General features: G+C 34.2%; 1 protein-coding gene across 6 annotated transcripts in view; it reads left to right on the top strand.

Annotated features, from left to right (window-relative positions):
* CSMD3 (CUB and Sushi multiple domains 3) overlaps positions 1 to 21,900 on the top strand; it is a 1,247,213-nt gene that overhangs the window by 646,299 nt on the left and 579,014 nt on the right. For all 6 annotated transcript variants that reach the window (XM_053896606.1, XM_019467839.2, XM_019467838.2 and 3 more), the window contains one exon: positions 10,099 to 10,202. In XM_053896606.1, coding sequence (XP_053752581.1) covers positions 10,099 to 10,202 — 104 coding nt within the window. The remainder of the gene's footprint in view (positions 1 to 10,098; positions 10,203 to 21,900) is intronic.

The following is a 21,900-nucleotide window of genomic DNA, read 5'->3' as shown; positions in this document are numbered from 1 at the left end:
CAAGAGTCACATGCTCTTCTGACTAAGCCAGCCAGGCGTCACACTGAATAGTGTTTTCATATGTAGAAATAGAGGAAAGGGGAAAAATTACTATAATTATTTTTATTTGGGATAAAGAAATCCAGATTGAGTCTATTCTCAACACCTACTTGTATACCAAAGTTTGGGTCTTGATCTAATTCTGCCCTGTTCTTCTTCAAATTCAGATTGTTTCTGCTACCAAAGAGAGCAAATGAAAAGCAGTTAGCACCCTGTCAACTCTCTACTCAAAATTCATTGTTTGCTGCTCCACATTTAGAAGATAAAGTTCAAAGTCTTCAACATGATGGGAGCCCTACCTCCATCTTTAGTCTTCCTTCTCATTGGTTCCTGTTTTACAGTTGGCAGTACAGAAACAAGAGTATTTTTTTCCCATTGTGACATTTTTCATGCTCTCCCCTAGAAAGTTCTTACCCAATTCTCATCTTTTCTTTACTTTGCACTCCCTGGGGATTTCCTCTTTGAGGAACTGTTTTCACTTTTCTTTCCAGTTGGATTGGATGGTTCTCCTCTCTGCTCCCATGTGATCCTCTGTGTCCATATCCCAAAGCACATAAGATAGGGTATGGTATTTATCTTGTTTGTGTCTTGTCTCCCCAATGGACTGTGATTGCCAAGATCTAGAAGTATATGAAAAAAGAAATGCTTTAATTAGATGTCAAATTGACTATGTAACTTTGCATGCATACCTTAAACTTAAACTTTGTATATTTTATACTTATGCATATATTATGCATTCTGTATTTCCTCATCTGGTAGCAAAAGTACTTATTAATATCAGAGTATTATTGCAATTGTAATTCTGAAACAAACATAATGTAGAAAAAGCTACTTCCAGGAAAGATAAATTTCTAGTAGCATAGAGTTTGGGGAAGGCACTCTTCTCTTTGAATTGTAGTAGGATTTTCAAAAAAAAGAACTTCATTTTCAAGATCCATGATGAACAGATGTGAACATCTATTTTATGATGATTAGCTTATCATAGCTAATAATAACTGCCATCTATGAGGGTCTATTCTGTATCAAGCACAGTATGTTTTTTACAAACCTTGTTTAAAGTAATGCTTACTTAAACTTAGGAAGTGAATTATGAACACTCTTTTATAGATATCAGAGACTTTCCCCAAATAACATAGCATTCTGTGAGAGAGATGAGATTTAAACTCTAGGCATTCCCTGTACTCTTAGCTGTATAGCCCTGTCTCGCTAATGAGTATAGCTTGGTATTAATATCAAAGCATCATTAATTTTTTAATTTAAACATCATTGAAGATTCATTTGAATGCTATGCTGATTATATTGGTATAAAATGTTTTATACAATGGTCAGCAACTAGAGAAATATTGAGAAATTTCATCAAGTTTCAGATTTATTTTGATGCAAAGACAATGCAGACTTTATCATGGAAGATAAAATAGCTGATACCAATCTATGCTTCCTATACTCTGTTCCCAAGGAATTGACATAATATTTGTTAGCTCTTAGGTTTCAGAAATTATCCCCTCTTGCCATCACTATTTAAGACATGAGGGATATGGCTGACATCAAAGAACATATTTACAAATTGTGTTATTATACATCAGGTATTTGGCAGACAGACAGTTTCTTCTAAATTGCAGACTTTTACCGTGCAAATGAAAAATACTGTGATGTTTAAGCACATGGTTGTGGTATTAGGCCAACCTGCTTGTGAGTTTTGGGAGGATTTTTTCTATTGGATGCTGCTTCTCTAGGACTTGAGTGTCATTCTTTATTATAACCACTATTGTCTCTACACCTGGATGTTTCTATTGCTTTTGCCACCCTCTCCAGAAGAGCTGGGAAAGCTTAGATCTCATGTCTGTACTCTAAATGCAATTAGTGATAGAGAATATAGTATCTAATTTTATTGTGGACTATGCTGTGCTTCCTACCAAGATTTCTAATTCTTTAAATACAAGGTGGATATTTAGGTGCCGAGTGGCCAAACTAATGTGCAAATATATACTACATAAACTTTTAGGATTAAAGTAAAGCAATACATATGTGGTACTGAGCCTAGTGACTCACACCATACAAATATTTGCTCTTTTTTTAAAATTTCATAGGTAACAGATATAAAATTTATAATTTAGTGAGAATTCCACATGACTTCATGAGATGCAATAATATAGAAGTTATGGTTTTAAATCCTCTATGAATGATACAGAGAATAAAAATTATGAGACATAAGTTATATACCATTTCTGTCAAAGTACCTTATGAAAACCCATATATTAAGCCTTATAGGAAATGTATCAACTAGGGGTTTAATATTTAATGCTGTTTACAGAGTTCTCACTTTTGGAAAGCAATGTTAAAATGCATGAGATTGTTCTTAATCAACCACATGAGTAGCTTAAATGTTTTTAACATAACTCTCAATAGGCAGCACTTTGTAAGCCATTTGGAATCATTACAAATGGAAGTCAAGAGAGTGATTTATTTGGTTAAAAGAAATCAAGACAATTATAGATCATTTCTATGTTTTAGGGACATATTTTACTATCACACCTTTTTTTTTTCAGCAGTCCCGTGAGTTAAATGCAGCTTTCTCTTCCCACCCACAAATAATTAGGAACAAATAAGAGAGGCAAATGTATGACATTTCTTTCTACAAATATACATGGTATTCTCTTAATTTCCCTACTAAACGTTTCAGCCCTACTACCAACTAAATATGTACAGAATACATTCATGTTGCATTTATGAGTATTTGTTGATTTTTTTATTAACTTTTCATTTCATTTCCTCATTAAAAATAAAGGGATAAAAAATGGCTGTTTGGTTAACTCCATAGTAAAGGAGAATCCAGAAAAAGAAAATATTACTTCAGACTCCTGATGGGACTTATTACATTCTGATGTAAACAGAGTTTTTTTTTTGTTGTTGTTGTGGTTTTCATATTATTTTTATACCTTCTATTTCTTTTGGAAATATTTCAGTGTACTATTTTTGAGTTTTACTATAATGTTTTATTTATATTAATGTCTCTAGTTGAGGCAAACTTAGTTTTTATTTTTTTAATGTATAGATTTTACTACTACTAAAAGACTCTCTTATCATATTTAAACTAAGTCTACATGAATCGAATTAAAATGAATGTGTTTTACAAATTCAATCAGACTATTCCAGCTTCCCAGTGATTGAGTGTTATTGAAACTCTTCAGGAATTTCAAGTGTCTAAAATTTCAAGTGACAGCTCAGTGGTTAAGTGCTTATCTGAAAGTATATGGACTAGTTAGTAATTAGTTCATCACTTAACTTAAAATGAAGTAGGATTCTCATTGTTACATATATACATCCATGAATCTCAGTTACGATTCAGGCAAAATAAAATCTCCCATTAAATGGGTGTCCAAATCCTTTAGCACATGATTATACAATAATGACTATCAAGGGTTTGGCATATAATTAGCAATCAAACAATCATTTATTAGATACCTAATTTGTCTCTAGTAGCCAATTAGGCTTTTAAAGCCATTAAAAGGGGGCATTTCCTAATTTGAAATATGTTGTGAAATGGTTTGGGGTGAAGTGGATCATGGTATTTCTTATTTTGATAGGATGACAGATAAAGTACTCTGAGAGGTCCTCCTACTGAAAAAACAATGGATGCATTTTTCAGTGCATTTCTGGTTTACAAAAGAAAGCATATATATATATATATATATATATGCACACACACACACACATAGATACCATACAAATGCATATAAATATGCATATAAAAATACAAACACATAATGGCATAATGAAAAGAAAATGAGCTGGAATAAAAATAGGAGATGAAATGGGAAGAAAGCTTGGTTTTCTTTGGAGCAGAATGCAATAAATCTCTGGAATGAGAAGACTAAGACCGGGGACTAGTCTCCTTGGATCAATAGGTAAATAACCTAAACTTGAAATTTAGCAGTTAGTTAAAACCCCCAGAGGATGTAAAAATGGCACCAGCCTGGTAGTAACTCTTGGATCCAATTAGCATAAAATGAATAAAATTATACCCAATTTAGGGCCTCAGGATTCTTAAAGCTTAAACTCAAATAAATATGGTTTTACTATTAAATATAACTAAATACATAGAAGAAGCAAGCTACCATGAATGAGTCACTAGAAATAACAAACAGAAGTATTTTCGGGAAATGAGGGCATTTGAAAGCCCTCCAGTATATGGCAGAATTTAGAGAGTTACATGCATGTGCAGGACAAGGCATATGTTCAGAAAAGACCCTAAGCTTTCACCACTGGCTGATCTATCAACTCAGTGTTAAGCAGCAAGTGAAGGTTAAGGCAGAACTTGAAATGGTCTGGCAAAGTACTAAAGGAATGTTCCAGCACTGAGCCCATCCTCAAAGACTGGAGGAGGAGTTGCTATGGTCTGAAAATTTGTGTCCCATCAAAATTCATGTGTTGAAATTTTAATGCCCAAAATGATGATATTAGGAGGTGGGCCTTTGGGAAGTGCTTAGGTCTGCAGGATGGAGCCATCATGAAGGGTTTGGTGCTGGTATAATAAAAGATACCTCATCGTTCCTAAGACCTTCTGTCTTACCAGTTTACAGAAGAAAAAAAAATGTTTTTTCCATGTATGAGGAAGCTTGGTCTCACCAGATGCTGAATCTGCCAGCATCTTGATCATAGACTTCCACAAGAACTGTGATAAATAAATTTCTGTTGTTTATAAGCTATCCAGAGTATGGTATTTTGTTATAACAGCCCAAACATACTAAAATTATTATTTTTAAGACACCTGTATTTAAAAACTTCCAGGCAAAATATTTATGAATACAAGTTAAGCTTTCAACAATCAATAACAGCAAACCCTGGAGAAGAGAGAGAATCTGATTTCCAAAATTACTGCATGATAATACTCAAATATCCAGTTTTCAGCAACAACAGAATAATCACAAAGCATACAAACAAACAGGAAAGTATGACCACTCAAAGGAACAAAATAAATTGACAGAAACTATCCCTAAAGAAGTTCCATCATTGAACTTATTAAACAAAGATTTATAATAACTATATTAATTCTGCTCAAAGAGCATGGACAAAGAATTAAAAGGAACCACAAAATGATATATGAATACAATGAGAATATCAATAACGAGATATACATTATAAAAAGAATTCAAATAGAAATATTGAGACTTTACAATAAAATAACTGAAATAAAAGACTAGAAGTTCAATAGCAGATTTGATTAGGTAGAAGACAGAGTTAGTAAACTTGAAGATAAGACAATTGAAATTACCAATTCTGAATAATAAAAGGAAAATAATTAAAAAAGAATGAAAACAAAATGAAAGGACATAAGAAACCTGTAGGATATGAACAAGTGGGCCAACAAATGTATTAAAAAAGGCCTAAAAGGAGAAGATAGAGAAAGGTACACAAGGTATATTTCAAGAAATAATGTTCAAAATTTCCCCAAATTTGAGAAATACATAAATCGACACAACCAAGAAGCTCAACAAACTCCAAGATAAACTCCAAGAGTTCCATAGCTGGACACATCATAATCAAATTGCTGAAAGGTATAGACACAGAAAATCTTAAAAGCATTAGGAAAGAAGTCACTGATCATGTGCAAGAAATACTAAATATATTAACAGCTGATTTTTAATAAGAAAAAGACATGTAATTCAGAAAGCAGTAGGATGACATATTCACAGGGTGAAAGAACAGAGAGGTCAAGCAGGAATTTTATAGCTGTCAAAACTGTCCTTGAAGATTGAAGGTGAAATCAAGATATTCCCAGATAATAAAAGCTAAAGAACTCAGAAATAAGTCCTCACATCTATGATCAATTAATCTGACATAGGTACCAAGACCATTCAATGAGGAAAGAATTATTGCTTCAACAAATGGAAAGAATTATTGCTTCAACAAATGGTGCTGGAAACATTGAATAGCCACATATAAAATAATGAAATTGGATCTTTACTCGTACTATCTAGAAATATTAACTCAAAATAGATCAAAGACCTCTGTTTAAAGACTTAAACTATAAAATTCCTAGAAGGAAACAGACAGGAAAATTTGCCAAATAGATTTGACAATGTTTCCTTAAATTTGACACTAAAAGCATAATCAACAAAACAACAAAAGGTAAATTGTATTTTGTTACATTAAAAACTTTTGGGCATCAAAGAACACTATCATAAAAGTGAAAAGTCATGCACACAATGGGAGAAATTATTTTTAAATTTTAACTGTTAAGAAACTAATGTTGAGAATGTATAAAGAGGTTTTACAACTCAGCAACAATAAAACAACCTAATTAAAATGGGTAAAAAACTTGAATAGCCAGTTCCCCAAAGAAGATATACAAATGGCCAATAAATACGTGAAAATATGTTGAACATCATTAATTATTAGATAAATGCAACCAAACCACAAGTAGATGCTGCTTCACACCTACTGGGCTGACTATAATCAAAAGAAAAATTAACAACTAGTGAGAATGTGGAAAAATTGGAACTCTTGTGTGTGTGCTGGTGGGAATTTAAAATGTTCGACTCTGAGAAACAGTTTGGCAGTTTCTCAAAAAAACTAAACATAGAATTAATATATGACCCAGAATTCCACTCCTAAGGATATACCCCAAATAATTGAAAACAAAGACTCAATATTTACTCGTGTACCAATCTTCATAGCATCAGTGTTCACAATAAGCAAAAGATAGACATATCCCAAGTGTCAGTGAACAGAGTAATGGTCAAAAAAAAAAAAAAAAAAGAAAAAGAAAAGAAAAGAAAAACTATTTACCTACGATGGAATATTATTCAGCCATAAGAAAGAAACAAATTTGCTACAATATGGATGAATGTCAAAGACCTTATGCTAAGTGAAATAAACCAGATACAGAAAGACAAATATTGTGTAATGCTACTTACAAAAAATACTTCTAATGGGCAAATTTGTAGAGACAGAAAGTATGTTAGAAGTTACCAAGGGCTGGGGAAAAGGGAAAATGGTTGAAAATTGGTGTGATGAAAAATCTTTGGAAACAGACAGTGGTAATGGTTGCACAACATTATGAACATAATGTCACCAAAATGTACTCTTAAAAAAATGGTTAAAAGCACAAATTTTCTTTTATATATATTATCATAATAAAAAATAATAAACAAAAATAGAGAAAACACATTTAAATAGTATTAGAAATAGAACAGGACAAAAGTACAGGCTTAGCATAGACAGAAAGTAAATAACCATAGGAAAGTGAATTTGAAAATTTTCTCGGTATTGAAATGTTTCTGGGAAAAATTAAACTTAGTTAAATTGACTCAAGGTGGAAAAAAAAAAAAAAAGAAAAACCTTGAAAGCCTGGATAATTCTAAAACCAAAAAATAATTAGGCCATCAGCAAAAGCTTAACTACTATTCTCCCCAAAGAGGCTTAGATTTGTGTATAGGATAGTTCTACTCAACATTCTAAAAGTTGATTATTTTCAAACTTAGAGAAGCTCTTCCATAATAGAAATGAAAGTGTACATGTCACTTTATTTGATGATATCAGTAAAATTTTGATACTCAACTAGCAAGTAAAATCAGAGAATAAAACCTCCTTGCCTTCACAAAGTATATTTACCTCAATAATATTCTTAATGGTGAAACATTAGAAGCGCGCCCTTTCAAATGAGGTACATTTTAATGAGACCAACTATAGCCTATTCTATCCGACATTGTACCAGAGATTGAAGGCAGTTCAGATAAAAGAAACAAAGAATAAACAAGAATCAAAATTGTTGCTTACAGAAGACATGCTTGTTATATACAAAACAAAAAAATAATTTACAAGTAATAAATAACAGGGAAAAATAATAAAGTCTTATCAAGTTGCCTACATATGGGCTCAGTGAAGAAAAGTATTTCTATATACAAACAACAAATGTTTTGTATATTTTTTATATAGAAAATAACAAAAGATGTTTTCAAAATGTGTATAGAAAAATGGAGTATGTGACTCATAAGATAGAGTCTTATTTTATAGTAAAAACAGTTAAGCCAATTTATGTTGCTTCCGAGACATGCAAACTGACTGAAAGAATAGAATCTGGAGCTCCCAAACCAACATCCTCATATGTAGACTCTTGATATATGTCAGAGTCTGCCATGCAGATCACTGGGAAAAGAGGTCTATTTATTCAATTAAAATTATTAAGACAACTGTTTTTCATTTTGGAGTTAGAAAATGAAGGTAATGCTGTGCTGGTTTTCTATTATTATTGCATATGTACCTACTTCATACTTTTTATAGAAGTTAGTTTCCCCAAAATAAAGAGTTGAAGAAAATATCTTTGTGACATTGGATCATGGGGAATGCAAAAATACTACTTATAAAATAAGAGATTAAAATTCCTACTGTAGTAAATTAGTAATATCTTCTTATCCTCATATGCTCACTTCAGTGTGTCTTAAATATTGTTCTTTTCTACGTGTGCTATAAAGGAAACATGTTAGGAATCACTGACATAAGGAATTACCGCAATCAATAACAAGCAGTTCAAGTGAAAATAGCCAAAATACAAAGAGTCATGTCACAGAAAAGGAAACATAAATGATAAATATATAAAAATGTATACAATTTAATTACTAATGAATAAAACACAAAAGATCACTTTTAAATTCTCTAGATTGATAGAAATAATGTAACTTTAATGTACATGAATTGTGAGCATTTAAATTGGTAAAACAATTTTGAAAAACCTTATGGTACAGTATTATGAAATTGAATTTTTGCTTTGTTATTATCCAGAAATTACACTTCTAAGCATATAACCTAGAGATAGATTTTGAACCAGAAATTGTTTAATAGTGTTCATAACCATGTCTGCTTATAATAGCAAAAAAATGAAAAGCAACCTAAATCTCTCTTGACAGGCAATTATTAATTGAGAATATTCATATGTAACTCAGTGGACAGCAGGAAGCACTCAGGGAAACATATTTTTTTAACTACAGCCATGTAAAATGTATAATTCAATGTTTTTATATATGCTATATTTAGATTTGAACAAAAACAATTGCTTTAGTCAATGCTAATATAAAATCATTTAAAAAATCAAGAGAAAGGCATAATCAAAAAAAACTTTTTTTGTTATAAAGTTTAAAAACAATATAAAATCTCTCATTTTTTAGAATTTCCTTTTAGGATACCAAAATAACAAATAGTTATGAAAATTATTAGAGAGATGTCTTTTTCATTTATTCTTTAGTAAAATTGGTAACCTTGGGCATTCATCTTTTTTAATCTGGTAATGAATAATATTTTTTTATTAATTATTTCTTCCTCAAGGCATGATTGCATATAGGACGGTATTTATGTAATTTCTTCCTGCACTTATTCTTAATTGTTATTATTTAATATTATATTAGGTTCCTGATTTAAGAATTGCAATTTTATTAAATATGAATTTTTATAGATGTGTAAACAATGTATGAATGCATGAGTATATTTTAGTAAAAAGTAATAACTAAATTACTTGTTGTGGTATAATTTGCTCCCAGTTTTGTTAGAATGTCGTAATGTATTTGAGGGATTCTGTTACCAAAGGATACACAAAAATAAATCTGATACCTTTAAATCTGGTGATCTAGATTCAAATTTAGCTCTAACATTTTTTAAGCTTTACTATTTAATGGAAATAGCACACTCCGTGTTTTTTCATGTCAGCTTTATAAAAATATATGCAAATGTATGGAAAACCACTCTCCACCTACATGTACTTTTTATAAAGCCTTCTCAAAGTAGATTTGCATTAATCATGCTTCAAATAAGAATGTTCTATAAACAGAAGCCATGCCATTCCATTGAAAAATTATTACAGAAGGTACAATACAGCAAATAAAAATCATGGAAATTGTAATGACTGAACTTTAGGAAGAGTCTAACGTGATTAACTGCCATGATAATAAATTTTTATGGATAAATATAGTAAGTCTAATATGCATTTTAAATGTCCTTTTGTCATTGCTTTCTGTTTTTATTAAATAGTGCAACATATTTGAAAGATTTGTTTCTGTTTATTTCTAGGTTATACAGATAAATTTTGAAGAATTCGATCTGGAGATTGGCTATGATACCCTGACAATTGGTGATGGGGGCGAAGTTGGAGACCCCAGGACAGTGCTCCAAGTGTAAGTGCTCAACATTTCATTCTTGACTTTGCCTATCAGGTCCTTATTAAATTTTACCCTTTTTTGGTCCCTACCACTGCTAACAACAGAAGAAGCATAGTAACTTGGTTATTATAATCAACCTATGTATAGTATTTTTATTAGTTCTTCTTGAGTGAGGTTTAACGTACCTGATTGAAACCATTTTTTTTTTTTTTAGAATTCATTGCCAGACAGTGACCTGTAGGAAATGGAGGTTTATAGTAAAATTGCAGAAGTAGTTGATTAGACCTTATTTTGGAAAATATCCTTGCCACTACTGAACTTAAAAATGGATTGAAAAAATAAGTATAAAATGGATCCCAGACGACTCTGATACTGGTACTGAAGACTGATGTGTGCTGTTCTTATTAGCCATAAAAACATACCTAGCCATCGAGATTTAAGTTTAGAGTTTTACAGTGGTTTAACACTTGAAGTAGTTAGCAATAAACCACTCTCAGAGTTGAAATAGGTAAAATAGACCAAATATGGTTCTTAATCTGGGCTAAAATAATGATCATATATTGAAACAAAGGAAACGTTAGGAATTTACTTATTGCCCAATCCTTAGGCTTTTCATTACAATAATCTACCTCTGATAATGGCATGAAAAATGTTGGAGCTGGGGGAGCATGTGTTCTCTTCTGTGAACCTCAAAATCTTAGGGTACACTTTCTCTCAAAATTCCTTTCATAACTGTTGATTTTCAGTTCAGGCTTTACCAACCCAATGGATTTCCCTACACCATCAAATCAAAGTTCACACTGAGTATTTCATCTCCAGTGAGAATAAAAATTAAAGCTTCATTCTGTGAGCATTACCTTTTAGACTGTTCAATCAATAAATCTAAATTGGTCCCCAATGAGGGAGAGCTAGGAGAGAGAAAGAAAAAAAATGCATCATGTTTAAGTAAACCTAAGACTGCGAGACTAACGTGTGTGAATGCGCGGGCGCGCGCACAGAGACACACATTATTCAGATGCAGATCTTTTTGTAATGATATATATCTAATGTTTTTACAAAACTCAAAAGAAATAGGGCAATAACTTTACTGTACATGTTTACGTACCGAGAGGAAAAAAAACACACACACACACACACAACTCTTATTTTAAATATAGTCATACATTATCTTAAAAAAAAAAAAGGAACTCTTCTTGGGGCGCCTGGGTGGCTCAGTCAGTTAAGCGACCAACTTGTCTCAAGTCATGATCTTGCAGTTCGTGAGTTCGAGCTCCATGTCAGGCTTTGTGCTGACGACTCAGAGCCTGCAGCCTGCTTCAGGTTCTGTGCCTCCCTCTCTGTCTGCCCTTCCCCTGCTCTCATTCTGTCTCTGGCTCTCTCAAAAATAAATAAACATTAAATAAATACACATTAACTCCTCCTTAATCAAAAGAACTTCTGTATAAATCCAGAACCCCATTCTAGGTGGTGGAAGGGGAGAGGGTTACACCTTTGTTTCCTGACCCCTCCATGTGAACATGCTTCTCCTACCTTCATACACTCCACTGCTGCCTCTGCCACACTCCTTAATTCCTTAATTTTCTGCAAACCTACTTTTTAGAGAATTTTGAACCCACTCTGATTTAACCTCAATTGCCTCAAAAAAGAAAACAAAAAACCTAAAATTCTGTTAGTGGTTTTGCTGTCCATTTCAAAATTCTCCTTGTCAAGGGTGCATGATGTCCTTATTTCCTTTTACATTGGAAGACAGGGGTGGAGATATTTTTAAATGAATTTTAAAAGTCCTGTATTGAATGAATCAAATATCAGATGAAGTACGAAGCATGGGATAATTAAGTGGGAAAAAAAAAGGCTTAGAATTGGATTTTGGAAGAAGGCAATCCCCAAATTAGCTGGACAACAAAAAACCCTGTAGAGGACAAATGTGCGGAAGGGAAGTGCCTTTATATTCCAAGTAAATAGTCCAATGCAGTTAGCTGTATGTTACAGACTAAGATAAGTTTCCTTCTGCTGCTAGTAGGAAAAAGAAGAAAAGGTTACACTCTTTCCTCTTCTCACATTCCTGTCAGAGTTGGAATTAGATGAGAAGCTCCTTTGAACTCTAAGACTCTATAATAATAGAACTTACTGGATTTGTATCCACCAGAGAAGCTGATATAAATTCGAGTCAACCTGAAGCATATTTCTCAAGGAAGTTAGCTTTCCCAACTTTAGGACCACCCATTTGGGCATTTGCAGGGCCCAGAGTAAGAATGCAATTGCAAACTCACCTATCGAATGTCTAAATATTAAAAGGTATAAATCAAGCTACTTACCTTAAATGCAATATATTCCATCCTCCTACCTTGATAAATACACTTTGGAATTGTGTGATTTTCCTTGCTGGGACATGAAGTCATGGGCAAATACGGTCCTAGCCCCAGCCAGTAGCTGCCACTGACTCTTGCCAACGTCAGCTCTATCCTTCACCATGCATGTGGACTCCTCAGCCTAAACATTCAAACTACCCACACCTGCCTGAAAACACTGCCCACTATGCCAAGGGATGCACATATGGGTCCTGTAATCTGGCCCTGAGAATAACATACCTGGGAAAAAGGCCCATGCAAGTACAGGTAGCGGGGAAATCCAGGTACCAGGTGCCAGTGAGTTGTAGAACAGTACTTGTCAAACAAACTGTAAGACAGAAGATTTGTTTTTATTCTTATCCATCTTGAACTGATACTTTTGCAAAGTGAAAGAAAAATAAATTTCTCGAAAAATGAAATAAAAACACATGTAAGTACAATCCCATTATTTTCTATGGCAAAATTCACCACACAAAATTACTCTTTGAAATTACTCTAGAAGTTTGAAAGACTTACTTCCAATTTCTGTTCTGATGACACCATGGGCTGGCAACTGGTCTAAGATCTGGAAGGAGAAATGGGGGAGGGATGCAGGTACCAGGCAGACACATCCCTGGGTGATACTTAAGGAAAGGTCAGAAGACGACCCTCCGTGGGGAAGGGATCAGGAAAGAGTCTGTCTTGTTCACATTTAAAAGTAGCATTACATATGTGGCATGGTAAATTGTTAAGAATTTATTTAAAGAAACTGGTTTGTTTTATTTTTTAAATGTTATTTATTTTTGAGAGAGAGAGAAAGAGAAGGTGGGGAAGGGACAGAGAGCAAATCCCAAGCAGGCTACAGAAAGGAACCCCATGTGGGGCCCAATCTAACGTGGGGCCCAACAATGTGGGGCTTGATATAGAGCTTGAACTCATGAACTGTGAGATTATGATTTGAGCCAGAATCAAGAATCTGATGCTTAATCAACCCAAGTGCACCAAGAATTTATTTTAAATATTGCTCTTCTAAGAGTGAAAACTAGTCTCCATCTAGACATCTTATTTAGCAATCTGTTTATTCATCTCTTAACTCCTTTTTGATTTTTAAGTTTGATCCATATGCTAGTAAGTAATTTTTGGCACCAAAATTACTTTCTTAAATAAATTTATTTTAAAAGATTCAATAGCTAAAAGTCAAAAAACATGGTAAAAAAAACATGGAAAATGCTTGCAAATAACAGAAAACTATGCCATATCATAATATTTGAAAGTATTTTATAAAAAGATGAATTCAGCTTATATTCATTTTATAAGTTCTGATTAATTTAATAAACACAGGACGCATCACTTTGGTAAATGTTTAACCAGATGTGGAACATTCCAACCTATTCTGTTTAGGTCATAGGATTAAGTTAAGCATTGGAAATATGTGGTGTTTTTGTTTCTCCTTAATACTTAAGTTCTAAAAAGTTGAGTCAATTGTCATATTCTATTCCACATACACACAAATGTGTGTATGTATGTGTGTGTGTATTCAATAGTCACAACATATGTTCAATAGTTAAAATTATCCTCTAAAAAAGGGAACTAATTAAGAAATTTTTAAAAAATAATTCTTGTAATTTCTTTCTCCAAAGTACAAAGCATATAGTTTTTGTAGTACAGTAACTTAAAAATAATGTAAGTGTGCTACATCTCTTTACCTTGAGACTGACTCCAAAGAAATACCCATGATGAAGTTATCAGCAACAAAATTATTAAGTAATGGAGAATGCATTGTAGTTGAACTTCATATGTGACACTGAATTCTCCATATAGTTTTATCAGATGCAAATTCCTGAAATAATGCCAATTTAAGTCACAAACCTAAATTCACAATTCAGAGATTTGTTGCTTCTGTCATTTGCTGCCCCATAGTCTATTGTCCATTTGTAGAGTTGTCTATCTCTTATTAATTTCCTCTCCAATGGAATTACTTGGAGAGCCTTCTTTATCCCCCATCTTGAAATAGCATTTTTTATTCCTGGCAACTTCATAGTGGTATAGTGACAAGAGTCAAAAGAGATCAGAATATGAATTTAGCCGGCTGATAAAAATTCAGGTAATGGATTTGAACGATCATGGTATTATCTTTTAAAGGCTGTTAAAATGAGTTTAACTTTCTTCAGATTGTTTTCCATATGCTTTTTCACACTTAGTGTAAATTCACCTGATAGTGAAAATGGATGTAATAGATGTAAGAGAACTAACAGTGATGACAAGGCAGTTACTGGCATTGAATTCACCTCCAGCCCTCACTTCATCTGCACAAAGAAGGAAGGGATGCTGATTATTTGTCCACCCTTTTCATCTGTGTAGCACCAAACGAAGATGGTTAGGCATTTGATCAAGCCTGTGATTCTCTTTCTGGCCTTTTCTCTCACATGCTTTGCTATTTCATTATTGGATTCACGGTGACACTGTAAAGACTTGCAAAGTGAAAGATGAGAAAAAAAATGTCTTCTATCCCTGAGATAGCCCTTGAACTTGTATGAGAATGCACTGATCGTGAGTGGATGACATTGTATTTGAACCAACATCTTAAGGTGAAAACTGCTGTTTTAGATATCTAAATGTGCTTAATTCCCTTACTTTGAAATTCTGGTTTCTCCTAAAAAAATCAAAGTACAATGTAAAATTTGCTTCTCAGATATACGTTGGTGTAGATTAGCAATAGTCTTCTCTAGGAACTTTTTTTGAGTACATACACGCACACACACTTTTTTGTTGACCTAATTTTAAAATGAATATTTTATTAACTTAATATTTTAGTAAGTGATATTTATATTAGCTCTCTGGAAAAGATAGCTCTGTTTTGCTATGCTTATGGATTATTGTTATTGCTCTCAGTTCATTGGTTCATATGTTTTGACAAGCTACTTTGCCCAAGGTTTTTTTTCTTTTTTAACTACTCAGCCATTCACTCTGTTAAAATGTAGGCTCCACTCTTAGTATGAGACTACACATGATATTTGCCTTGAGCAAACTCTTCTACATCCAGGGAATTGTCCCTTCCCAAATTTGCTTTTGTACTTCCCTCTGTTAATAATGAAAAAAAATCTAAATACCAATAAACACCATGGGCTGATGAAAGAAGGGAATATCCTAAATATAGCACCAAGGTAATATTTTTAAGAGATTGATGACCACAGTATAAACAAAAAGAGCTTAGAAAATTGACCAGTCGGAAAAATTCTTCACCCCTTACGGTAGAGTTATTCAACAAAAAGAAAAAAAATCTCTTCTTATTGCCCTTTACTCTGCTTTGCACCTCTCCTTACCCTCCTCCACCACACACACACACACACACACACACACACACACACACACACACTTACTCATACACGTGCTCACCATCACTTTAAGTTCCTTGAGAGTAGCAACTATCTTTTACTCATCTAAGGTTTCCCAAAATACCTCACACAGCCTCGTGTTAACACTGCTGGGTATTGCATGAAATATAATGGGAGAGGCAAAAGTATACTCTGTACCAAGATACTTACTGAGACACGTGAGCAGAAAGGATATCTTTGCAGATCTGTAGAACGCTGTGCAGGCTATCTGGATGCCTTATTTCACTCAGGATGCTGTCACAAATATACCACGGACTGGATGCTATATCAACAACAGAGATTTATTTCTCACGGTTCTGAAAGTTGGAAGTCCAACATTGCCAGGAGATTCAGTGTCTGGTGAGGATTCACTTTCTGATTCACAGATGGCCATCATTTCACTGTGTCTGCACATGGCAGAAGGAGGTAGGGATTTCTCTAGGGCCTCTTTTATAGGGGCAGAAATTCACGGATGAGGGCTCATCCCTCATGAGATAATTTCCTTTCAAAGTCTCTACCTACAAATACCCTTATACTTGGGGATTAGTTTTCAACATATGAAATGGGACAGGATGGGGCACATTCAGTCTCTAGCACTGGGGATTTCAGCAACACTCACTGATACCACATCCAGGAAAAGCAGTCAAACTGACGGCAGCAATTTTTTCATCCTGTGGACAAGATTTGGTGTATACTCATTAAGATAACTTACTGTTGGGCCACAGTAAATATGTGCCTTTGGACTTGAGAATTACCTTAGGCCAAAGTATGAAAATAGCCTCTGTGACATTTTGAATTCTAGCAACAACTTATTAAATATAGAGATACCTTACTTTTTATAGTTCTTCATTATTTCTTCACTGTGAGCATAGCTACAGCTTTCTTTTTTTTAAATTTTTTTTTGATGTTTATTGATTTTTGAGAGACAGAGCATGAGCGGGGGAGGGGCAGAGAGTGAGGGAGACACAAAATCTGAAGCAGGTGACAGGCTCCAAGCTGTCAGCACAGAGCCTGATATGGGGCTGGAACTCACGGACCGTGAGTTCATGACCTGAGCCAAAGTCGGATGCTCAACTGACTGAGCCACCCAGGCGCCCTGCTACAGCTTTCTATTATGAAAACCCTGATGATTTTACTAAAGGACAAGTCCGTTTACTACTGTTTGCTTTGGTTTGTTCTCTGTGTATTTATTTCTGAATAGATTGAATTATCTAAAATAAATAAAAAAGTTTTTTACTTATTGTTTTTCTCCTAATCAGGAATATTTTTACTATGGTAGACATTTCAAAAGTGGTTGTGAAAAAAATATTGCAACAAAATATAGGAAAGGTATCTAAATAAGCTCGATTTCCTCCCACAAACAGTAACTATTATAAACACTACACCTTGCTAGACTGCTCAATATATAAATTAAGTGTGGTGTACAAAGTTCAGTCCTAAGATGTACATGCTGAGGCCTTGATCTTCCATTCTCTTTCCTAAAACAAATGTCGATACAGAAATCTTTTTGTATATGTAATAAGAATTGCGACAGACCTGTTCATACACCTTATGCTTTTGAATTAGCCAATAATTAGCATTTCTGAACACTAATCATAAATGAAATAAATGCCACAATTACTGACTACTCAAGTTGCCTAATTGAGCTACCATTTATGTAGTCCTGTCATTGTTAGTACTTTTGCATTATTATTTTTAAAGCACTATATTATTTTTGTTATCTTTCTAGTATGTTGATTGACCTTTTTTTACTTTTTTATTTTTCCCAGTTTTATTGCGATATAATTGACAAAGCGTTAAGTATTTGAAGTATATGCCATGATGATTTGATAAATGTATACATTGTGAAAGGGTTTTTCCTCATTGAGTTAGTCAATCCTTCATCACCACCTCACATATTTTTCTTTTCCCTTTTTTCTTTTATTTATTTTTCTTTTCTTTTCTTTTTTTTTTTGTGTGTAAGAACATTTAAGTTCTATGCTCTTAGCAGATTTCAATTATATGAGACAGCAATACAGTGTTATTAACCATAGTCACGATTATTTAACTTGGAGCTGAAAATTCATACCCTTTTACCAAGCTCTGTTTATTTCCCCAACTCCCAACACCTGGCAAGCATTTTTGTACTCTGTTTTTATCGATTTGACTTTTTTCAAATAAGATTTCACATGTGAGTGACATTATACAGTATTTGTCTTTCTCTGTCTGGCTTTTTTCACTAAGCATAACCCCCTCCAGTTTCATTCATGTTGGTGCAAATGACAGGATTTCCTTCTTTTTGAAGATTGAATAATATTCCACTGTATGATATCATATAATATTCCACTGTATAGTGTAATTTAACATTTTCTTGATCCATTCATCTGCTAGCAGACGCTTAGGTTGTTTCCACATCTTGACTGTTACAAATAAGGCTGCAGTGAACATGGGAGTCCAGAGATCTCTTTGAAATACTGAGTTCATTTCCTTTGAATATATACCCGGTAGTGGGATTGCTGGGTAGTATGGTAGTTCTATTTTTAATTCCTTGAAGGACCTTCATACTGTTTCATAGTGACTGTACCAGTTTACCTTCCCACCAGTGACACACAAGGGTTTCTTTTTCTCCACATCCTCACCAACATGTGTCACTTCTCGTCTTTTTGATAATAACCATCCTAATAGATGTGAGGCAACCCCACTTTCTGATGTCACCCAGTGGTGATATTTCAAGGTTTCAAGGTTGTTGTTGTTTTATTTTAATCTAATGTTTTGCAGCCATCATCATGCTTAGTGAATTTCAGGTTCACAAAGTGAACATGTAAATCACTCTTGATAGTGCTATATTAGAAGATTTAATATTAAATGTTTCCATAAAAGACAAATGTTTCATGATACAAAAATATGTTGGAATATAGGACTGAAGCTGTTATCTCTAATGGATACACCCATATTCCTAGAGTGATTATAAAGAAAATCAGGCATTGAGCCTAATAGAATTTTGTTTTCCATATTGTATTTGAGTACTTGAGAAAGATTTCTGAGTGCACTTTATTTAGAGCTTTTGCTCTTTTATCCTAGCATGAAGGGGCAAACCAGGAAGATTAGAATGTATTATGAACACTGGGGTTATTCAGCCTGTTAATCAACATGTATTAAAGAAGTTTCTTTTTTTAAGTTTATAGATAACAGGTTCATAAAGATGTATTTTTTTAAGTTTATTTATTTTTTGGGGGGAGAGAGAGCAGGCATAGGGGAGAGACAGAAACAGAGAGAGAGAGAGAGAGAGCCAGAGAGAGACAGACAGACAGAGTCCTAAGCAGGCTCCACACTTTCGCAGTGTCAGCCAGGAGCCCACTGAGGGGCTCAAACTCACACAATGTGAGATCATGACCTGAGCCAAAATCAAGAGGTGGATGCTTAACTGACCAAGCCACCCAGGAGCCCCAATAAAAATGTATTAAAAATATACTAAAACCATTTGAATACTCATTTGAGAATGATCTAAGACTCCTTCCTGCATGGCAAAAAAAGCACCCTTGATTGTCAGTGACGGGAGTTGAACAGAAAGTCATCCCAAGTGGATGAATCCTACAGTTTGAGTCTAAACTACACTGCTTGCAGGGATGTTGGGAGGAACCTGCCATTGAGGCAGCATGCAAAGTGCATAGTTTCAAGGTAGATACCCAGTGTTAAAAAATAGAATTGAAAATAAAATCACCTACCAACAAAGAATCCTTTTCACTATATGTAAAAAAGACTGAATTAGTTTTAATATTGAATAAGGATTAAACCAGACTGTGACCCACATTGTAGGCAATCTGCTAAAGAGATTGAAAAAAGAGAGAAACAATCTCACTCATTTGTGTAAGCAGGTGCAATCCATTGCATACATGTTAATTATCCTTATCAAAAGTAAACCAAAATAAACGTTTTATCCTCATGATAAGCTGTAAGTGACATCCTGGAGCCAAGTACCATGGCTTTAACTCTGGCTCATGGAAGGAGTGTAAAAGGGTGCCATCTTTTTTCATGTTCACATTGCAAAGAAATGACTCCAAGGCCTCCATGCAAGACATTCTTGGACAAAACCAGAAGCGGTATGTTTAGCTTTTAAAACATTCACGTCTAAAAGAAAGAGAGAAAGCAAGCATTTATAATTTTAAGTTTTCTAAAGGAAATGATAAAAAGAAATGGAAAAGGAGGAAAGTTTTCTTTCCCTTTTGGAACCACAGACAATTCAAAAATGTTTTGTTTGTATTTGTGCTTATAATTTTTCTTTTTGTGACTACTTTATAATAAAACTACAATTTTATAATTATCTCTATTGCTGTTTCTACTTTTCCTCTGGGCAGTTTGCAGTCCTCTAAATATACAACAAGCCCACAGTAAAATACAAAGCAAAGCAATTACCAGGAATACAATAGGATGAATTTAAAATTACAGTACAATATTAGCCTTAGAGGAATAACCTTTAAATAAGTTGTAGAAATGGTGAATGGGTAAAGCAGATTCTTGATTAGCAATGATCAAAAATTCTCTAGGGGCACTTGAGTGGCTCAGTCGGTTGAGCGTCCAACTTTGGCTCAGGTCATGATCTCACAGTTCCTGGGTTTGAGCCCTGGATCCGTCTCTGTGCTGACAGCTCAGAGCCTGGAGCCTGCTTCGGATTCTGTGTCTCCCTCTCTCTCTCTCTGCCCCTCCCCTGTTAGCACTCTGTCTCTGTCTCTGTCTCTGTCTCTGTCTCTGTCTCTGTCTCTCTCTCTCTCTCTCTCAAAACTAAACATTAAAATAAATAAATAATAAAAAATTCTCTTTCACCAAACATTAGTTTCACAAATTGCTGTGATATCTATATTGGTTATATATTCAAATGACTGTTTATTATATTATTTTATAGTAGCTTATGAAATCTTACTAAGAGTAGCCTCACCCTGGAGACTGAACCTAATTTTCTGAGTTTTTTCTTGAGAGCCCAGTAAATTTCTCCTAAGTTTCCATCAATCACATAGGAAGAATTACACTTACAAGATAATCCAGGCCCTGAAGTAATAATTCCATCTTTCCAAATAATTTTTCCAAGATGGAAACACAAAGATACTCAGAACCATTATCTATTAGTATGAGGCCCCTTTGAAGGGTACATATTATACTTCTAGTGTTTAATAATACATGGTTCTAATTATCATAAGTCTTGAGGACAAAGCCAGTCTGTCGGCCATGTTTTGCATGGGTCAAAATCAATAGTTATATTATTATAACAGTAAATCTCCATTGATAATAGACAATCACTTTTGCTTATCCATACTTGGACTGGAGAGAACTTATATTTCGAAGTTAATCAAGTGGCATTAGACCTAGCTTCTGCAGTCTTCATTTGTAAATGGCAGATTTCAGTCTGTCATCTAATTAGATGCTTGTCATTCTGCAAGCTCTTTCCAATCAAACCAGTTAACAAAACTGGTTTTGTGTCAAATTTAGGGAGTGAGTGTTGCCAACTTTGAATCTGGAGTTCTCTCTTGTCCAGCAAGAGAGTGGATGCAGAATTAAATGTGTGAGAGAGCCTAATGTCCGGGAGGAGACAAGAGCCCAGAGTAAGGGTCCTTGTTCCATTTTTATTAGGATCAGAAGGCTTACAAACGTGATGGGTGTGAACAAAGAGACAATGAAACTGTGAACATTAACTTGTGTGTGTGAGAGAAAGGGGGTTTCGAAGATATGCAGTGTTAGGGGTTTGGGCCAACACAAAACAAACTCCAGGTGCCTGGGTGCTGGTCAGATGGTTGTTTATGGCAGGCAGGAGGCAAGCCATCTGTCTATCTAGTTTGCCTAGGGGAAGACAGAGCATGCTACCTCAGGCTCAACAAGGCACCTTTCTTTTGCTAATTAACTCCACTTAGGGCAATTTCACTCTGCTGCCATCTATAGCCCTGTTTACCTGTTTACCTATTCTGGTACTTCTCTCCTGTGAAAGTAGCTTTCTGCTTTTGTACTATGTTGGGGGTGCTTTCACCCTGTTTACCTAATCTTGGA

Source organism: Panthera pardus, unplaced genomic scaffold (genome assembly GCF_024362965.1).
Source record: "Panthera pardus isolate Hobbes unplaced genomic scaffold, ASM2436296v1 HiC_scaffold_7, whole genome shotgun sequence".
Lineage (NCBI taxonomy): Eukaryota > Metazoa > Chordata > Mammalia > Carnivora > Felidae > Panthera > Panthera pardus.
Note: the sequence above shows the minus strand (reverse complement) of the source record. Positions and strands in the feature narration are given on the sequence as shown.